This window comes from Anguilla anguilla, chromosome 13 (genome assembly GCF_013347855.1).
Source record: "Anguilla anguilla isolate fAngAng1 chromosome 13, fAngAng1.pri, whole genome shotgun sequence".
NCBI lineage: Eukaryota > Metazoa > Chordata > Actinopteri > Anguilliformes > Anguillidae > Anguilla > Anguilla anguilla.
Window position 1 is genome coordinate 38,323,083 of NC_049213.1, and position 21,075 is coordinate 38,344,157.

The 21,075-nt window shown below is 45.5% G+C and overlaps 1 protein-coding gene across 2 annotated transcripts; it reads right to left on the minus strand.

Annotated features, from left to right (window-relative positions):
* Positions 1–1,340: 1,340 nt before the first annotated feature.
* LOC118211673 (myosin-binding protein H-like) lies at positions 1,341–20,127 on the minus strand. Of its 2 annotated transcripts, none has more exons than XM_035389067.1 (20): positions 19,676–20,127; positions 19,232–19,306; positions 18,701–18,781; positions 18,431–18,496; positions 17,830–17,895; positions 17,628–17,687; positions 16,727–16,855; positions 16,560–16,619; positions 15,962–16,060; positions 15,374–15,442; positions 15,069–15,200; positions 13,445–13,612; positions 10,215–10,303; positions 9,123–9,318; positions 8,773–8,912; positions 8,365–8,524; positions 7,938–8,074; positions 3,887–4,073; positions 3,387–3,454; positions 1,341–1,707 (listed from the first exon to the last, which is right to left on the minus strand). In XM_035389067.1, the coding sequence occupies exons 1-19, from the start codon at positions 20,004–20,006 to the stop codon at positions 3,420–3,422; spliced, it is 2,280 nt and encodes a 759-aa protein (XP_035244958.1). In that variant the 5' UTR covers positions 20,007–20,127; the 3' UTR covers positions 1,341–1,707; positions 3,387–3,419. The 2 variants fall into 2 exon arrangements, with proteins under 2 accessions (XP_035244958.1, XP_035244957.1); XM_035389066.1 differs by lacking the exon at positions 17,628–17,687 and adding an exon at positions 17,063–17,122 and having other exon boundaries at positions 19,676–20,126.
* Between the last annotated feature and the right edge of the window lie 948 nt (positions 20,128–21,075).

A 21,075-nucleotide genomic window follows, 5' to 3' on the forward strand; every position in this document is an offset into this window, starting at 1 on the left:
CTTCCTGGTTTTCTACCTCAGCAGGAGTGTATTCCAATGTGTGACTGATCTAGAGCCGGGATTGTGTACTCACTTCCACTGCTGTAGAGCGCACTGATCATAGAGCCTCCATCTCTGTACCACAGATAACTCCACTCAGTCTGACGGGACTGAATCTCACATTTGAGAGTCACTTTCTCAGTGGGGTAGAACTTCCTCCATGCAGGGTTCAGGGTTAGCACCGGAGACTGTAGAGCTGCCAGTACAGGACACAATCAAACCCAGCACAGGGACAAAGAACTTCACTTCCTCAGAATTGTTTTTTTCTTCTTTTCAGCAGGCGTTCAGGAATTTTCCATATACATGTATTAATAAATCAGTGAAAATTACTTAGGCAATATAAATTTTCATTTTCCAGTGTAAAATTTTAATTGTGCAAAGTGCCCTGGTTAATAGAATCCACTAAGTGTCAAAATATAAACACAATTAGTTATAATGAAGCTCCAACTGTCTCTGTGCCAGTTTTACAGTCACAAGAGCATAATAAGGCATGCTAAAAACAGTGATGTAACAAGAAGAACTACATGTGCATATTCCAGATTATTAAGAAAGATGTGGACTACAAAGCAATTTATTTTTGCCCTTAACTTAGAAATGCAATGCTGCAAAAGCTGGCTTTTAGTCACAATCAAAAATTGGTTAGTAAACTCTGATCATTTCGGAAAGTGTAGAAGTGTGTTCATTAAAATAAAAAAAATGAAAACCTTCATTTAATTGTTAGTCAAAATTAAGTTTTAGTGAAGACTGAATCTAGGGCAGTGTGTTCCTTCAACTGCAGTGTGCGCAATTAGAATGTGGTTACACTTTAGGAGCATCAGTGTGAACAGGCAGCCCAATGGAGAGAGCCTGACAAACTGACTTCCTTTTCAGTCACTAATACATGTTCTTTGTTCTCTGTTCTCCTGTATACACACACACACACTACTCTTGCTCTACAGTTTTTTTAATTTTATTTTATTTTTTGAAAAATTAAGTTCAGTGATGCAATTTTATTATTATTATTATTATTATTATTATTATTATTATTAATAATAATCATAATAATAACAATAATAATAATAATAATATATAATTGCATGTTTTGTGATCACTGAACTTAATTTTTCAAAAATTATTTAAATTGGAATTCAGCTTGGCCACACATTTCCCTTGTATTTTGTACCGGGAAGGAAATTGAAATTCTCCAATACTGTCCTTCAGAATAACCCAACACCTTTTTTGTTTTTCGGTCATTGTGTGTGCAGAGAATAGTTTTGTTTGGAGAGAAAAAAATAAAAAAATAAAAAACATTCAAATTGAGCTGGGATTTAAACCACAATATTTATTGCAAGACAAGGACACGGTGTCTTTCATACAGATAGTACACATCACACTCCTGCGTGCTCACCCACTTACTGAGGGTGGACCTGTTCAAAGTGGCAATGTAGAACAATCGGAAAACACAGAAAAAGAAATACAAGTTCTACCACATAAACCGCTGCTGCATCTGACCCATTTCTGGCACAGTTAGACGCTTTATCTACAACGCTCTCCCGAACGTTAGGAGGCAATTAGGTAGCTAGATGGATACAGCAAATTCATGGGAACGTCAAATCTTGCAAGGTCATCTTCTTTTATATACATGACTCCTCTCAGCCATCGCTTTCAAACACTACACATCTGGACATCCTGTGGGAATAAAATGGAAAGGGAATCAGACATCAGGGCATTTCCACTTGCGTCACATGATGCCAAAAGAACAATTAAACTTGGCAACATGGCTCCTACTTGCAAATAAACTTTGATTTGCTTTGACTTGATTTCACAAGCCTCCTCTCAGACTGAGCCACTGAGGTATTTTCAGAGTCATGTGACTTACGCAAATACTGCATGTGAATCATCTTCAGGCAGCCTACAGACTCATCTCACGGGAACCAATCAGCAGTCCACAAAACCATGAGAACCAATCAGGAATCTCAACCATGCATCTTTTTTTAGGACACGATCTTTAAACTCTATTGAATCTCACTGCAATGATCTTGATGAATGAATTACATTGGTAGCAATGCATTTAACCTTAGCAGAGATATACTGGCAGCAGGTTTGGATACCATTTTTGAATAGTTAAGGTGCAAAATCCCAACATTGTATCTTCCAAGACAAGAGAATAATCAAGATTTGTACATCCACAAAATCTTTTGGTAAGTGATCATTTATACAGGGAGAACAGAGTAAGCATATGAGCACATGCATGAACACGTTGATTCAAATTCAAATAATTAAACTTTAGCCATAAATTAACCGTGGACCGTTAGGTAGTAATTTATGAAACTAGAATGGAATATTACACTCCAGTGCCTAAGCAGGCCTTCATACCTGGGCTTTTAGAAAGGTGGAAAGCTTCCTAGCACACTCATTGGCTCCAACACGTGCGCAAGGAAAAGCACATTCTGGAAATAAACCGCAGCGTCTGTCGCACGGGCTAGCTGCTGAGCTAGGGAAATGTGAGGAAGTGGCTCGGCAGGGCAGAATTTATGGGGCACTGCCACTGGGAGACCTGGTACAGAAGGGGCCCTGGAGCTCTCTGAAGATCTGCGCTCCACCATGTAAGGCAGAAACGCCAGGGAAACAGGTGTGCCGTTACACAGGGACCCAAATAGGGAAAACAAACCGGGGTATAAAAACACTGAGGCAACCTCCTGTCCACCTAACCCCTGACCCTTGACCCCCGACCCCCACCACCACCGTGAAACCCCAGTGAGGAACAGGTGGTGTTCCCGATCCGGAAATACACATGAAGATGGCAGCCATTGTTCACCTCCCTTCTCTTTAAGCACGGTCGGACAGACAGACCCGGTGCCATGCAGCCGTAGGCGGGGCAAAGCAGGCTAGCATCAGCCCTGTTGCTATTTTTTGCTACCGTTTGACACAGCGAAATTTAATCCCTTCTCAGTCCAGGCTTACCAGTTTCCGGGGGGATCGGGGCGGGGGGGGGGGATAGAAAGGGGAAGGGGGGCTTTCCAGAAACTTTTATATATATATTTTTTTGCCATTTTTCTCTCCAATTCAGGTGTTACATCAATTCTCTGTGTGTATCACAGTCCTGGTCGATGCGCTATCCTCTGTCGGTCTGGGGAGGGTGTAGACTCAGAAACACCTTTTGGTTATTTGCTTTGTTGGCTGGATCCACGCTTGCCGACGCGAACCCCCATCAGATATCAAAAATGGTGCTCTTTCAAAATCCAATAGAGATCAGCAGGTCCTCCATTTCCTCACTAAACACGGTTTGATTGGCACCCCTGATACAGATGAGAACGCATGCAACCTCCGTATATTTTGGCGAAATGTTCCGTCCATCTGTCACTCACCAGGATTTGCTCAGCTGTGGGCGTGCGGGTCTTCTACTCCTTCTTTTCGGCTGCTGGGTTCACAACCTCTGTTGGAGAAAGTAGTGGTTGTAGTTCGAAATGAAAATGAAAGCAAGCTTCAAAGGGCGCATCACAGACAGCTGAGAACAGAAACTGGCATGCATTTTTGTGTAGAAATACATCTTAAATGAAAGATGAAATGCATATTTAAGCTAATATAAATTTTTTTTTTTAATCTACCGATACAGATGGATGTCAGCTGAAGCCAAGTCAAGTCAAAACATAATGTTTAAAATTTGAATGATTTTCCAGCGAGTCCGCACATGGTGGTCTGAAAGAACAGTCTGCACCAGACTCACTGCAGGGCTCAAGCCTTGATTTTGGACAACTTGCCGCAGGCCGCCCCTACGCGTTGCCTCACTGCCACCCCCCAGAGCGGGTATTGTACGTGTACCGGGGGCAGCTGCAGGGTTCTACTGCCCCTCCGACCCCAGACTCACGTTTGACCTCCAGCTTGCAGGCCACGGCGGCCTCCCCGATGGAGTTCTTCGCCCGGCAGGTGTACACGCCGCCGTCGAAGCAGGAGGGCTTGCGGATCTCCAGGGTGCAGATCCCCTGGCTGTTGATCATCCTGTACTTGGGGTCCTCGCCGATGATCATAGAGTTCTTCATCCACTCGACCTTGGGCTAGAGCAGACCACAGGACGCGTTAAAGGACCACAGCGACATGGGGGGGGGGGGGGGGGGGGGGGGGGGGGGGCGACATAGCTCAGGAGGTAAGAGCGGTTGTCTGGCAGTCGGAGGGTTGCCGGTTCGACCCACACCCTGGGCGTGTCCAAGTGTCCCTGAGCAAGACACCTAACCCCTAACTGCTCTGGTGAATGAGAGGCATCAATTGTAAAGCGCTTTGGATAAAAGCGCTATATAAATGCAGTCCATTTACCATTTACCGCAGGACGCGTTACAAGACCACAGGACGGGGCGCCAGTGTAGCATTATGGGTAACGAGCTGGTCTTGTAAACCAAAGGTCACAGGTTTGATTCCTATGAAGGACGCTGCTGCTGTAGCCTTGGGCAATTCAGCAGGGTGCTTAACCTGCACTGCTTCAGTATACTGTATATCCAGCTGCATACACGGATGAAAATGGAAGTGCTATGTAAAAAGTTGTGTAAGTCGCTCTGGATAAGAGCGTCTGCTAAAGCATCTGTAATGTGCATCAGCATGACACAGGGCTGCTTCTTTATGCATCTGCGGATGTCTGACGAGAACAAAAAACTCAGGAAAGAGACCGAATGGAATTACCAGCAGTAAAATGTATTTCTCCACAGCACTGAATCACACCATTGTATTTCTCAGGCTCAAGTTACATTACATTTTACTGCGGCCACTGAGCAGACCCTCCTATCCAGAGCGACGTACAGGTAGCGGAGAACATCAGCGTTACTCTCAGAAGTGCAGTTTTTTTTTTTTTTTTTTTTTTTTTTCCCCCTGTGGCAGAAGCTCAGGCTTGGATTTTCAGGCCCGTTGAGAACTCAAATTGTGACATAATAGTGATATATTCATGTCAACAGCCCAAGGGACTGTTTGCAATAGTGGGGGTACAGGCCAGTTCCAGCACTATCAACATCCACAAAAAAAACTACTTGGCTATCATGTTGAGGCTAATTGGTCAGCACATGTAACTCAGTGTATTTCCTGTAAGAGCAAATAATAGCTGATGCTTTGTCCCCCTCTAGGGGGCAGTGTAACTCAGCTATGCATTACAGTCAACTAGTGACCGTAGGGGGCCATGAAGACACTCAAGGGCGAAGTGGAATTTCATACATTTGGACTCTCTGTAGCGCGCACACACACACATATATACACACACACACAAAAGGTCAGAAATTTAACATCAGACATGCGTATTCCATTTATAGTTGACCTATGTGGAAGTACTCTCCACAAATGATATGTGACTGTAGATTACATTGCCACTTGCGCGTCTTGACATTTGAACCCTGAAATCTTGTGATGTGGAGAAACGCTGGGCCAACGAGCACCTTCGAAGGGACCCCACCTTCCTCGGACCCTTCCGGAGTGTTCTCATTCCAGCCGGGCATCGTGTAAACACACGGACAGCGGGTCTCGGGGGTGCTGTGGTGGTGTGAGTTTACAGTGGCCGGTATTTCCATAAAAAGTGAACAGCAGCTGCTGACATGCAGGCCCTCGCTCCAGGTCGCCCTACGGGGTAACGGTCCCGACCTCACGCCAATTTTGCGGAGCGTGCCACCGCTTCCGCGACCTGACGATGAGTCAGACAGAAACTTTGCTGATTAGCTTTGAACACTTTTTGAATAACAGCACTGCCGAGTAAAAAGGGACGGGCCTCAGAGCAGGTTCCGAGCTGGGCCTTGTTGCAGGTTACCGAGCGACCAACCCATGCCTTGTAGCAGGTTACCGAGCGACCAACCCGTGCCTTGTAGCAGGTTACCGAGCGACCAACCCAGGCCTTGTAGCGGGTTACCGAGCGACCAACCCGGGCCTTGTAGCAGGTTACCGAGCGACCAACCCGGGCCTTGTAGCAGGTTACCGAGCGACCAACCCGGGCCTTGTAGCAGGTTACCGAGCGACCAACCCGGGCCTTGTAGCAGGTTACCGAGTGACCAACCCGGGCCTTGTAGCAGGTTGCCAAGCGACCGACCCGGGCCTTGTAGCAGGTTACCGAGCGATCAACCTGGGCATTGTAGCAGGTTACCAAGTGACCAACCCGGGCCTTGTAGCAGGTTACTGAGTGACCAACCCGGGTCTCGTAGCAGGTTACAGAGCGATCAACCTGGGCATAGTAGCAGGTTACCAAGCGACCAACCTGGGCCTTGTTGCAGGTTACCGAGCAACCAACCCAGGCCTCGTAGCAGGTTACCGAGCGACCAAGCCGGGCCTTGTAGCAGGTTACCGAGCGACCAAGCCGCCGCTGTCTGCACATACCCAGAGTTCCACAGCAGAGCACCGACGTCAGCCCATCTGCTGGCCTTTCAGTCAGAGGATAACTGCTGCTCACCCTTTCGGGCTCAAGTGGTGAAAACTGTCAGTCGGAGGAGAACCGAATGACAACAGACCGAAACTATTATGTTAAACCAGAGGTAACGACAGGGTGCTGGCACCAAACATCAACAGCCTCATTGTTTGAATGACAGTGACAGGGAAGCAGTCCAGATGACCATCCAAATGAAGGAATCTTTATAAGGACCCTGTCAATCACCCTAAACTTACTGTAATCGGAGTCCTTTTGTCTCACACGGGTTTTCCTTTATAAAAATATGTGCAAAGTTATGAACATCATTTTCATAAACTAAAACGCAAGATACAAGTTTCATAATATCAGTTACTCACATATACAGCTCCATGATGTATTGTATGCTATAGGTAAATTCTAAAATGACAAACTAAATAGTACAAACACACACATGTACACACGCACGTGCAGACACACGGACGCGCGCACGCACACACACGTGAAGCCACCCTTGAAAAAACTGTGTGGATCATGAATGAGAAACATGTCTTCATATCCGCATGCACCCGTCTCTCTGGGGCACGAATATTGCTCATCATATCGACCCTAATCTCAGCATCGGGCCGATACCAATAAGATCCTTTTCAGCTATCATAGCTCTCAAAGGTCGATACAGCCACAACCCCGATATTGTGCTTCCCTAATGCAGAGCATTGTCACTCTATAGAACACTTGATATGTAAGCAAAGTAAGCTAATCCTTAACAAATAAAACATCTCAGGCTGCTGTGTGACCAGCAACTTCCTCCACAGGTATTACACAGCATCACTAGTGCTTCAATCCCAGGGACAACTTTTATATGTCTTAAGGAAAGCCACCTCCACTTAAACATTCATTGTACCGTTTGTAATTTCTACAGCAAATAAATTAAAATGTGCAAAATCAGTGAAATTAGATGGAAATCAGAACAACCACATTGTTTTTCCTCACAGTTAGATCTTTCCCTACGCTATGACTACCCATGGCACTGCAAGACGACAGATGCTGGACTTGCAGACCTTTGAATGGTTTGACCTGTAGGAATCTGAAGCTTGTAGCACAGTGCTGGAGCACAGGCTGAAAGAGGCGCAGAAGCTGGAGGGTAAGGCCCCGCAGGAGTTCCTGACAGCGCAAGACCTCGCCGTCAAGTCCCCACTCTTGCTGCTGTCAATCAGAGAGCACCATCCCCCAGCTGTCCCGAAACCCGACCTCTGAGTGAGGGACAGCCCGACGAAAAAGCTCCTGCTTCAACGAGGCTTTCCGGCAGGTTTACAAGTTAGCGTAAAAAAAAAAACGGTCTCCCGTGGCAGCCAGTTTAAACATTTACACCACTACACGGGCGGTGCGCCAGGGGCATTTTGGAACGAACGCGTATTTACTCGGTTACATGTAGGCTGCAGGAATTTATGACCACATAAAGGGACATAAACACGTCTGTGGTCCTGGCCTCGCTCCTCAGCTGGACCACAATGCACTGCTGCCGGAGAGAGGGGGAAGTGGTCATAAGGAGGCCTACCTTTGGATAGCCCCTGACGGCACACAGGAGCTTGGTGGTGTAGCCCACGGTGGCTGCTCTGTCACTCAGCGGAGTGGTGAACTTGGGGGCTTCAGTGAAGTCATGCTCCTTGTAATCGACAGGCTGATAGTGTATTCCTGTAAGGGCCAAAGCCAAAACAGAATATATACTTCAGCTACCAAACTAGTGTTATTATTTATTAGTATTATCATTGTTATAATTATTATGATTATTATTAATAAGTTGGGGCCAACTGCATTCTGTCTTATGAATAATGAACTAGCTCTGCCAAGAGACTCCTCTGAAGTTGGCCGTTCATAGCAGAATCTTTAAAATACCGTCGTCTTCATTCTGTTCAGTATTACCACCTCTCCCCTTCCAGCCTGTTCATCGATAAAGACAGAGCGTCAGGCGGCGGCCAGCTCACCCTGTTTCAGGATCTGCGCCGTCTCCTTGGTGACGGCTGCTTCCTCTCCGCGGCCGACCTTGTTCTCGGCGAAGACTCTGAAGGAGTAAGTGTTGCCCATGACGAGGTCGGATACGGTGCCGTTGAGTCGGTGGAAGTGCTCCAGCACCGTGAACCAGTCCTGCAACGAGCCCAGAGCGTGACCAACCCGGAGGACCTGGGCTTTTTATCTGCCGCGGGCGATACTTGCAGACACGGCGCAAGAGGCTAAAACTGTCGCCACGTCGCTACGAGACAACTATAAACCTTGCGGCTGACTTGGACTCAAGCTTGATCATCACTGCAAGACCACACCATTACACTAGCTGACAATTTGGCACACTCCCGAACTCTGGGATTGGCCAGTGGAGGCACGGAGGCCTCACTCACCCCGGTTTTCTTGTCCGCCTTCTGGACGGTGTACCCCGTGATTTCGGTGTTGCCACTGTCCTGGGGTGGGGTCCACTCCAGTGCCACGTTGAAGCCCCAGGTGTCCACAAGCTTAATGCTGGTCGGGGGACCTGGAAGTTCTGAAGTACCCCAAAAAAAACTCACTTTACCACTGTTAAAATGACATAGCACGCTGTAATGATCTATACTGTACGAGAGCATAGAGAAGTACAGTAATATGCAATGGCCAAACTGATGATATTATGACACAACTGAGGTCCAGGGTCAGATAGCGACACGTGGATAATTTTAATAGCGTAAAAAAAAGAACAAAAACCTATCAGACTTACCGACAACCTGTAGGATGATGGCGGCCTTGTCCTCGAAGCTGTCGACCTTCACGGACATCTCGTACATGCCCGAGTGGCTCCTATCCACCTGCCGGATGAATAGAATGCTGTCCTTGTCGCTGTTGCGGATGTTCATGGTCTTGGGGTCCAGAGCCTGGCCGTCCTTGGTCCAGCTCACCACTGGTTTTGGTTTGCCCTGGGGGTGGGAGAAGGGCCTGCATGAATAGCACTGTTAAGCAGAGGTCTGATCTACCATCTCTGCGATTACTCGTTTTTATGGCGAACGGTTAACACTATAGGGCCAGAGAAGAGTTCAATGAAAATGCAGCTTGTGCTAAATCAGCTCTAACAGACTAAACGATAGCTTTAATCTAATAAATCTTTAGATTTAATAAATCTACCTAAAATTTAGAAATCCATATCCCTGGTTCACACCTGAAAAACATGATCGAATCAGTATTAACAAGATATTTTATACCTTAACTTCTGTTCCACAATGCTCAACCAACACAATTTCCGTTCTTATAAAAATCTGCTTATGTCATTGGTTACAATCGTCACGGCTGTGCATAGAATAATTTATATCAACCAGTCATTCAGGATGGGACACACTGTTGAGGGAGTCTCCAGGTCACAACAGCTACAGCCAGAATTCATTTTCTAAAGAACGGAAGAAGCGCTGAGACCAGGCTTGTCATGACGAAGTCGGCTACTGCTCGGTCTTAAAGTCTGATTTAAAAATTATAAAAGTCTGATTGCAATAAGGAGTATTACGAGAATGTATTTATCCTGAAAAAACAAAGGCAAACTGCAGTTGTTTCAGGAACAGAATTGAACCCTGCTTCTTAATATGGCCTCCCTACACTCCCCACACACCAGCTTTTAACCCATGCTTTTAACTGCTATCACCAGCAGGTATGGTCTTAGTCAGTCACAGCTTTTTGGACTACGGGAAGTTCAAGGGAGACTGGAATTATAACAGAATGTGTTAAAGAGAAGACATCTCAAACCATCAACCTTCAAAAATTTCAATGATTACAAAACTTCACCGTGAAGAGGTCTTCGTCTTCACACTTGCTGTAAAGTACTTACAGAAAAGGGGATGACAAGGTTGACCTTTTCGCCGACCTTCTTGACGAGCCTCGATTTCAGGACACGAGGAAGGTGGATCTTGGGGCGATCTGTTTGGAGGAGAAGAGGGGGACAGGAAAAGTAAATGCTCGCTCGTAGACAATTCCGCAAATGAGTGACATCACAGGATTGTCCTTTCAGAAGAAACAGGCCCCCTTGGACAGTGTTGATACCAGTACATAGTGACTTGCTAAAGAAACCAATATAACATAAAATATATACCTGCAGAGAAGCTCTTTCAAAATATCCCACTGGACAGGCTCATTCCCAAAGAAGAATGTACGTCTGACCCGCTTTCAGCACAAAGGTCAAAGGGGAATTATTGTATGATCTTGGGGGAAAAAGCATAATCTATTTATCAATCAGCTGAATAAGACAGAGATTCAATTGAAACGGCACAATCTTTCCACTGTTCTGCAGTTAAGATCCTCAGACTATGGAAGTGTATGGTTTACACTGTCGAAGAGCATCTATTGTGAGAATTCTTATCCACTAAGAATGGAGCTCCTGGGTTCATGTACAGTCTCTGTAAGAATGGCTCACACTCCATCCTCCTCCAAACATATGGTGAGGAGATAATGTCACGTGACACAAAGGTGTGCCCCACGCACAACCCCACACCATCCCAAAAGGCTACAGTATTAGTAAGACTCTATACACAGAGGGTTGTGACACACACATATACACTTGTACACGCCATCCAAAACCAGGGTGGATTCTCAACTTGCAGGTGAAGTACATAGCTTCTCAGGCAAGATAATAAAAAAAAAGGTGATTTAGGCTTGGATTTTAATATGTTCTTAATGCCGACACATTAATAAATTCTACAAACAGCTGAATCCAGGCTTTGATCTTGCATCTTCCTTTAAGAGCTACTGATATGTCTCAATTCAGTGAGCTCCTAATGTAACGAGGACAAATTTATGAAACAGAAAAAATAACTATGTAAAGCACCAAGCTCAATTGCTGATTAAATAACCCGTCACTCACAGATCTCAGTCACACAGATGATACTGTAGACGCCTGCATAACCGCTTCCAGTATAAGCAACCTGTCGGATTACCCGAGGAGGGCATTCAAATCTCAATATCAAATTCTAATCAAGATTGACAGTGTGACTAAGTGCCAACATCTACGGGAGTGCAATACATTAACGGTACATCCATACTCATGACTCTTGGTGTAAGCTAGGACTACTGGACCTCCCTCAACAATATGCGATTGATTGTCTATGTTCACTACCCTGTCAAAACAAGAAAAAATATGGTAAAAATGCTGAATGAATTCACTGCCGCATTCATTTTGAAATGGGCTCCTCTGCTACGGAATTTGGCTTTTCACATTTGTACCAGTTTATCCAACCTTTTTGAAATACCCGCCACCTCTCTGGCCACATTGAGGTCGATTAAGTGGGAGTTTGCTCAACAGGTCACCTACAAAGAGCTTGACGGAGAATAACGGACAGCAACACATCTCGAAGACTTACGAAGGAAACGGAAAAGAGAGGCTGAGAGGTTGTGTCCTGACTTGACCCCCTTCCTATCTGTGCGGGGCCTAAACCAAGTATGGCATGACAGAGCCTCTGGCATGCCTGAAGATAAACAGTGCATCTCTGGAAAGCTCAAAGCGTTTATATGACACATGAGCTGGCAACTCAACCAACCCCCGCGCCCCGTCCCCCGTCCCCCGCCGGGAATTTCATCCATATACCCCAGCCTCCACACATTGGCTTGTCCCTATCGCTCTCCCCTGAACACAGCAGGTGGTCTGGCAAAAGTTAAATCAGCAGATTCAAGGCTCCGTGCCCCCCCCTTCCTCCTTAATCCTAGTTAACGGCTGGGACTTCCCACTTGTTTTCCAGAAGACAGGTTCGGGTTCTTCTTTTGGGAACAGTTCAAATCTGTTGGGCCCAACAGATATGCCACAGGTGTGCGAACAGTACTGGTTGGCTTTGCCAAAGAGCTCAGCCCAGAATCTTTCAATTAGTTTCCAGCAACTTCGACTGTCCGTTATCGCTGACCTGATTATTAGTCTCGTTAGATCCCGCTCAGGTTTTCTTGACTCGAGTTTAATTTTTGCCTTTGTCCTCGTAACAGATTGCAAGATTGTCCTGATTTGAGCATAAAGTGAAGACAAGATGGAAAAATGGAAAAATTTCATACATCCCACCAATGCTGTCAACTGCAACGCCCCACCCAAAAAAAGGCAATAATACAATCGAAGTTACTTGACTGGGTCAAACTCCCGCACAAATATCTATAGATGAGGAAAATTCTTTGCAAAGGCCACTAAATAATTCATGCCATATGAAGGGGACCTGAGGTTGAAAATACTCAACTGCAGGCTCTCTGAAGGTTGGCCAAGAAGATCCCTGGAAGGTATTCCACAGAAGGTAATACAGAAGGACTCCTGACACGGACAACTTCACAGGGACTGCCCCCAAAATAAGGAATGCTGGTGCACACTGAGCTCAGAGCAAAAGACACTGTTACTGAACAGAGGAGACTGATGTTGCGACGTCTACAAGAGTCCAAAGTCGGGGCAAAAAATTGGGTTTTTTGACTCTCAGAAAGACAATTTCTTTGTTAGAGTTGAGGATAAGCAGTGGGAGGGCCGAACTGACATCCTTGTTTGGGACAAGGTAACCCCTTACAGGTACAGATGTACCGTGTGTACAGTAACTCGTGAGAAAGCCACGTCAGTCTGGAGATTTTGTGAAACCACGTTGAGTGACACTGCAGCCTGGGGTTTGTATAATTATACATGAACGGGTGTGAAAGCATGTGCTAGCAGGAGCCAACTGGATCACATTTCATAGACTGAAAATCCATTCGAGGGTCCCGGGCTGTAGGCCTCCACAGCCATTACCTTCTTTTCTCCTGGTTCGTGTGCAAATGGTGGCGTTCAGTAAAATGTGTCTGAAGACAGAAGCGCAGCTTCTTCACCAATGAGGCCTCGCCAAGTCTCGTTCGCTCGATTTTGAGGAACCTCGGTGCGCAACCTGAGCCAACTCCTCGTCGAAAGTTTGCCGATGCGTTTTGAGAGACATTTGATAGGACTGACTGGTGCCCATTTTCAGTGGGGATACCATTTGTGCATAATGCAAACCATGCACAGGCTGGGCGGGGGGGGGGGGGAGGAGGGGGTTGGGGGGTGGTTAGCTTCAGCGGTATTGAGAGCGCAACACTCACCCACAACTTCGCGCACAATCACGGGCTCAGCTAGGGCCCCAGGGGCACTGCGGCCTCCTGGGTTGACTGTAACTACGCGGATGTGCAGGAGGTCCCCGGTGGCCATGTCTTTGATCACCAAGCGGTTGGCTGGTGTGGGCTCAGCGTTTGCAACAATCCAGTCAGTCGCTGAAGAGGAAGAGAAAAATGAACGCACGCTTTTCATCCATATCCATGAATTTACACCATCGCATCCATTATCTACAAATCTGCATCCATGACTACACCATCGCATACATCATCTACACATCCATGACTTTACACCATCACATCGATTATCCACACATCCATGACTTTACACCATCACATCCATTATCTACACATCAGCATTTCATGACTTTATACCACCACATCCATTATCTACACATTCCTTCTGCTGGGAACATAACATTTTTCTCTTTGTTGATGATCCCTCCTGAAAGATTAAATGGAATGGATCTTAAATGGAAGATTAACAAAACCACTTCACAGATCAATTCATACTGATCTGAGGTGCTACAATGATTATAAAACTATGATGTGAAAATGGCTAAAATGAGCATATTAAGTCCAAAACATACCATTTGCATATAGTGCATATCTGCATATCAATTAGCATCAACGCAGCATTCAAATTAGAATACAGTGATTGCTGACACATTGAATTCCTATATGTGTATGTGTGTGTGTATATATATATATATATACACACACACACACACACACACACACGAGTGTATAAATATCTGCAGTTACTGTATACGTTGGCTGGTTATAGCTCGTATTCACAGGAAATTTACATTTTGTCAGGCTATGAGCAGGTGGTGTCTTTTCCCCATTTAACCCCATATAACCTTACCCAGAGGCTTAAAATAAACGCATCAAACTCAAACTGCCGTGCCATCTACAATATAACAGAAGCCATTTTTTTTCTTTTTTTTTTGAATTCGGTAGATTTACACGAACGCAAACCTGCAAACATGATCTCAAAAATGAATTAGCATTAATTTAAGCTGATACACGGCGATCAGGCAAGTGTGCCTCGAGGACGCTTGCTCCACATGTCGTTCTAAAAGCAGGTTTCAGCGATACCGCAGCAGAGAGAGAGAGAGAGAGAGAGACAAAAATTCCTCATTCCTAATAGGGGCAGAACGCAGCGCTGGGGTAAATCTGCTGATGACACATTGGGGGCAGGTGCAGGCCATTTGCCTGCTCTGCAAATACAGCTGACACTATTATGTAAAGACTAAGAAAGCTGAGGGCACCGGATTGGACTGGTGTACCCACCCGCTGCTCCACTTGGAGCTCGAGTGGAAGGAGAACGATGCATTTAGTTCAGTCGGGCTGTCTCAAAAAAAAAAAACCAAAAAAAAAAAACCAAGGGGACAAATATGAGTTCCCATTTATTACGCAAATCCGGTTTCTCCCACGATGCTCAACAGATAAATTAAATATTTTACATTCGGACAGTTAACTGAGCAAGGATCACACTGCTCAATGTACCTGCAAGATCCTAATGGCTAATTTGAGTCCCATATTGTTTGGGCCTTCCTCTCTCCTCTTAAACGAACCTTTAGTCTCACACGAGCATTACATAAAAACTTACTTTGGTCTTTGCAGTACTCCACTACGTATCCATCAAGGCCAGAGCCAATTTTCTCCGGGGGTCTCCATTTGATTGTGACTGAGGTATCGTTGACATCCTCCACAGACACATTAAGAGGCTCGCTGGTGGGCACTGAACCACAAGTCCAGAAAAAAAAGAAAAGAAGAAAAAAAAACACACACACAGGAGTTAAACGTGTGAAACTGGTGCCGCGTATAATGTTCGTAACGATGGTCGAAGGGGTTGTTTGGCGGGAAGATGAGGAAGCCTCGTCGGACCAGGCTATTGACGGACAGGTGCTATACCTTCCGGTTCCGGAGGTGGCGGCGTAGGCGCTTTGGGCTCTTCGGCTGGCGGTGCGGCAGCAGCTGCAGCTGGTGTTAAATTTGCGTTAGGGTGGCACCAGTAGCATTACGGCACAGGTAGCGGACAAGACAGCATGGGGGGGAGGGGGGAGGATTTCACAATTTCCATTACAAATTCTACTTAGGTCCCAAACTACAATCTTGTGGCTTTGTTTTTGAAATGAAAACCACTTAACCCTTTAAGGTGTAAGATGTGAGGTGTAAGACTAATGCGTTTAGAACGTTCTTGACTGAACATTCTCATGCTGATGTAACTGTCACCAGTCACCACTGTCTGGTATAATTGTTCAAGAACACTGACTTAGAATTTTGGAGGGGGGAATCCAAAAAACCTACTCTTCAAAGGGTTAATTTAAGGAATTGCAATGGAATGTTGTTTTTAAAATAGCCAACCAATAGCCTAGGCTAGGGAGGAGTATCTACCCTCAGCTTAGTTATTGGAATGCATCGGAATTTCTCTCCCCGCCTCTGAGGGGAAGAAAAAAAAAAAAACTGTCAATGTCAATTCTTCGTTGAAACATGTTTTACCATCAGCTGGGGCTTCCGGGGCGGCAGGGGCAGCGGCGTCCTCAGCGGGGGGCTGAGCAGCAGGAGCAGCAGGAGCAGCAGCGGCAGCAGCGTCAGCGGCTAACAGTAAACGTTAGATGTTAGATTCTTTCAAATAGCGCTGGCAGTTAAATATTAGCCTATCCTAAATGGTCACCGTCAACCGTCAAATAGCGATGAAGAGGAAGGGGAAGAGTTTCGCATTAGCGTGTTAGTTACTGTTAACGTACACTCTTGGGAACATATTTCCCAAATGTACCCTGAAAGTATAATATAATGTTCTATCTAGGTACTACCAGGCTACCTTTTACAAGAAAAAAAGGTACAAATAAATTATGTATTGCTGGCTAGGGGTACAATGTATGTACTAGTAGGGTACCATTCCAGTGAGAAGAGTTTGTAGCCTACACCTTGATTGCCTCTCCCCCCCCCCCCCCCCCCCCCCCCCCCACCTTTGTTTTTCCTGAAAGTGTAGCCAACACGGGACATTATATTTCCCCCTCTAAAAACTAAACTTGGAGGGAAAACCAACCAAAAAACTACCAGGTCAATTTAGAATTGCCTCAGAAGGATGATTTACCCTCAGCTGGAGCCTCAGGTGCGGCAACGGCAGCAGGTTCCTCGGCAGCGGGCGCTACGGCTGGTAAACGTTAAAATGTTAAAACAAAGCAGTAGAGCGTCTGTCACACATGCACTTCTGGATGAAATGTCCAAACGGAAAACGAGGCTAGCCCACATGAACTCTACCCTTGGCTGGTGCCTTGCCCTTGGCTGGTGCCTTGGTCTTAGCAGCGGCTGGTGCCTTTCCCTTACCCTTGGCCGGTGCCTTGCCCTTACCAGCGGCCGGTGGAGCAGGTGCTTCAGGAGCAGCAGCGGCTGGTGTTAGATGTTAGATGTTAGCGAACAGTATGAGTACAGGTGTTCAATACTGATCCCAACTGTGCTTCGAATGAATATACAGTGGAACCATCTTAATTAGTGTTAGTGGTCCCTTACGGAAAAGTACATTTAAATATATCGCAGGAAATCTAAAACCAAAAAGCTACCAGGTCAATTTAGAATTGCCTCAGAAAGATGGTTTACCCTCAGCGGGAGCCTCAGGCGCAGCAACGGCAGCAGGTTTCTCCGCAGCGGGCGCTACGGCTGGTAAACGTTAACATGTTAAAAATGTTAAGCAGTAGATCGTCTGCCACACATGCACTTCTGGATGAAATGTCCAACGGACAATGGACAGACACGAGCTCATCGAGCTGCAATTACCATCAGCTATTGTGGAAAACATACATTCTTGAAAATATCGCAAAAGAGAACATTAATCATAAGAATGTTCTGATGGTTTTTTTTTTTTTTTGGTAAGCTAGCCCACATGAACTTTACCCTTGGCCGGTGCCTTGCCCTTAGCAGCGGCCGGTGGAGCAGGTACTTCAGGAGCAGCAGCGGCTGGTGTTAAATGTTAGATGTTAGCGAACAGTATGAGTACAGGTGTTCAATACTGATCCCAACTGTGCTTCGAATGAATATACAGTGGAACCATCTTAATTAGTGTTAATGACCCCTTACGTAAAAAGTACATTTAAATATATCGCGGGAAATCCAAAACCAAAAAACTACCAGGTCAATTTAGAATTGCCTCAGAAAGATGATTTACCCTCAGCGGGAGCCTCAGGCACGACAACGGCAGCAGGTTCCTTCGCAGCGGGTGCTACGGCTGGTAAACGTTAAAATGTTAAAACAAAGCAGTAGGGCGTCTGCCACGCATGCACTTCTGAATAAGAGAGAACATTAATCATAAGAATGTTTTCTGACGATTTTTTTTTTTTTTTTGGTAAGCTAGCCCACGTGAACTTTACCCTTGGCTGGCGCCTTGCCCTTAGCAGCGGCCGGTGGAGCAGGTACTTCAGGAGCAGCAGCTGGTGCTGGTGTTAAACGTTAGATGTTAGTGAACAATAGGGTATAGGTGTGCTGTGCTTCTGGATGCACTGTGCTTCTAAGGAATATACAGAGGGACCATCTTAATTAGTGTTAGTGATCCCTTACGGAAAAGTAATATTTAAATATATTGATGTAAATTTGAAAATGTATTTAAATATAATGTGTAATATGTGTATGAAATACATAAATTAACAACGTGTATTTAAATGTAGGCTAGGTATTAAATATCTGTGAACACCTCATAAATAACAAAAGCAGCTAAATTTGAACATTTAAAATATTTTCATAATATATTTGAGATGCAATATGATGCAAAAACATGCGTAATGAATATTAAAAATATGTCTGCCTACATTGAAAGTTCCCATACTTTCCCGTATATCATTTTTCCGTATGGGATGTGTTACATTTTCATGAAATGAATTAACAGACAAGAACGAATTGCTTAAATGAAGCATGTAGGCTTACGTTTACATTATTTTTTATGCTAATCATGTCTGTTAGGCCATTATGTTTTACCCTCGGCTGGAGTCTCGCCTTCTGCAGCAGCAGGAGCAGCAGGCTTTTCTGCGGGTTCAGCGGCGGCTGATGACGTTGCATGTCGTTAGTTCAATGACACTCTTGACGCTTCTTACTTATAGCCGACACTGATGAAACTTAAGCTACTGACAGTTAATAGAACTGCATCTATCACATAGCACAAATGTTACTAATGTAGGCAATAGGCTATTTGGGCCTACATGTCGGCTATAGGCTATTAATAAACATGCAAAATGCGTGGCGAAGTACCCTCGGCTTCAGCCGGTGCCTCTGGCGCGGGGACGGCAGGCGGGGCGGCACTGGCTGCTTCAGCAGAGGGAGCCTCGGGGACTGATGTTAAAAGTTAGGTTATGAATGAGGGGTGCTCAGGAAAAACTCGATTATCCACAGGCAACACAGTTGCGTTTAAAAAAAAAATTCACACAATGTGGGGATTGCCTCTCTTCGGGGCAAATTCAACAGCCAAATTTAATTGATGCGAAGAGTCCCGTAGAATATGATCTAAAACGATTCAGTTTTTCCTGAACACCTCTGTCGACAACTACGAATAGGAATAGAAAACGTTTAGTGTTAATCCAACTCTAAAATACATACGAGTCCAACAGGTACCATATGTACTCTGTAAAAGATGATTTAACACTTAACATATGTTAAAATGTAGCCGGCAAGAAGAGCAAGCATGATAAATTATCGACGCGTTCAAGGAACACGGTCTATATACACCGCATAAAGAGATTGTGAGCGTAATTAAGCGCTGGTGTGCCAGGCTTCAAGCTTTACCGTCAGCTGGTTTCTCTGGTTCCGCGGGCGCGGGAGCAGCGACCTCTTCAGCAGCCGGAGCGGCAGCGGCATCAGCTGATGTTAAATGTTAATGTTATATATATATTGGGAAAGTTAGATGTTAATGGGAAAGAAGTATAGTACACATCCAAGGGCTAAAAACTGGGAAATAGAGATTATGTTAAAAATTAGAAGAGTAAGTAGCCTACCATACAGATTAGCGCACTCCGTACAACCATTATGCTGAAATTATTTGATTAGCTGGGAATAATAAAACACCTACATATAAAGCATGGTATTTTAATTATGTTGAGTAGCCCAAACGAGTTCTTAGCACTGCTGAAATAAATATCGGGTATTTAACATTTGAGAGCTTTATGAAGCACCGTGGTTTTTTCGTTTAACTTTTGTGCTTCCTTGCTGATACTTTATGCTCCCCGTTACCTTCTGGAGGAGCTGGTTCTGTAGGAGGGGGTGGAGCCGCAGCAGCGTCGGCAGGAGCCGCTTCCGCGGGAGGAGCACTTTCTGCCGGCGGAGCAGCATCAGCCGCAGGAGCGTCCTCGGCGGCTGGAGCGGCTTCTGCGGGCGCGGCTTCCGCGGGAGCAACCTCGGCTGGAGCGGCTTCTGCGGGCGCGGCTTCCGCGGGAGGGGCTTCGGCCGGAGGAGCCTCGGCAGGTGCGGGCTCGGGCGCAGGCTCCGGAGCAGGTGCCGGCGCTGCCTTCTTCGCCGGCGCCTTCTTCAGCGGCGCCTTCTTGATGACAGGCTTGGCTGGCATGTTGCTCGAGTGTCCGGAATGACAGTCCGCCTTTAGGGTAAAGTGTCTCCCGGGGGGCTGGGGGATGTCAACTTTATATAGCGACTGGGTTTGAAAGCAAGGGACTCCACCCTCCCCGTCTTTATATGCGACAGCGCAGCGCCAAATCTGTGTCACTGTCACTCTCAGTGCACCTTGGTCACATACCCCACGGGGACAGACACATCTCAGCATGCCACTTGGGGCGCACATACTGTGAGGCAGGGCTACGGTACAAACATTTAAATGATCCCAATAAAAAATTAACATTGAAAGAGGTCTGCAAGTCACTTGTGATCAACTGCTACAATATAACTGACTTGGCCAAGCAATGCGCGTAAGAGAGAGAACGAGACAAACTTTAAACCGATTGTTTGGTTTCGGGGCACACGTGATTTGTCCTGGTCTTCTGGCGCAGTAAGGGAATCCACAGTTATTGTTGTAGGGAAAGACCGAGGACGTTAAAATCACTTTCATGAAAACAAATTTTCGAGGCTTACTATAAAACGAAGAGTTAGAACAATCAGATGTATCAAAGGTCCCCCAAATGATCTTAGGACTCGACATACCCTTCAACAATGATGGCGGTGAAGCAAGACTTTGGTACGGGCTGTGTTATGGTCTCTCAATAAGCGCATTGTGTTTTTTATTTTTTTATCTTTAAATACGATTTTGTAGACTATAATATGTAATATTACTATACACCAGTGGCACAGAGCACTAGCAGAAACAACTTATTTTAAAAAGCCTAACTTATTGTTTAATTTGCATTTAAACCAGAAAATTTGTGCACCAAAAACAAGTGCACCATGATCGTGTGTCAATTGGATCCCAATTAGAGGCAAAAATTCAAACTCAACATAATACCAACTAAAACTTGGTAGAACCAATCGGATTGCAGGATACCGGCCAATCACACACAACTGTAACTTAGTTTTCCGGATAGTTGTCATTGGATTACCAAGGGTGTGATAGACATTAAATATTTATTACGTGGCTTCCAACTACCCTTAGTTCTTTGACATTTGCAGCGGTCTTCCTGCTTCTCTGA

What these genes read in the sequence shown, in the direction of transcription:
- LOC118211673 (XM_035389067.1), bottom strand. Translation starts at nt 20,006, where the DNA reads ATGCCAGCCAAGCCTGTCATCAAGAAGGCGCCGCTGAAGAAGGCGCCG. An exon ending in GGGCAAGGCACCAGCCAAGG is followed by an intron (nt 16,620 to 16,726) that starts GTAGAGTTCATG and finishes AACGTTTACCAG; the next exon opens with CCGTAGCGCCCGCTGCCGAG. An exon ending in ACCTGAGGCTCCAGCTGAGG is followed by an intron (nt 16,061 to 16,559) that starts GTAAATCATCCT and finishes GTTTACTGTTAG; the next exon opens with CCGCTGACGCTGCTGCCGCT.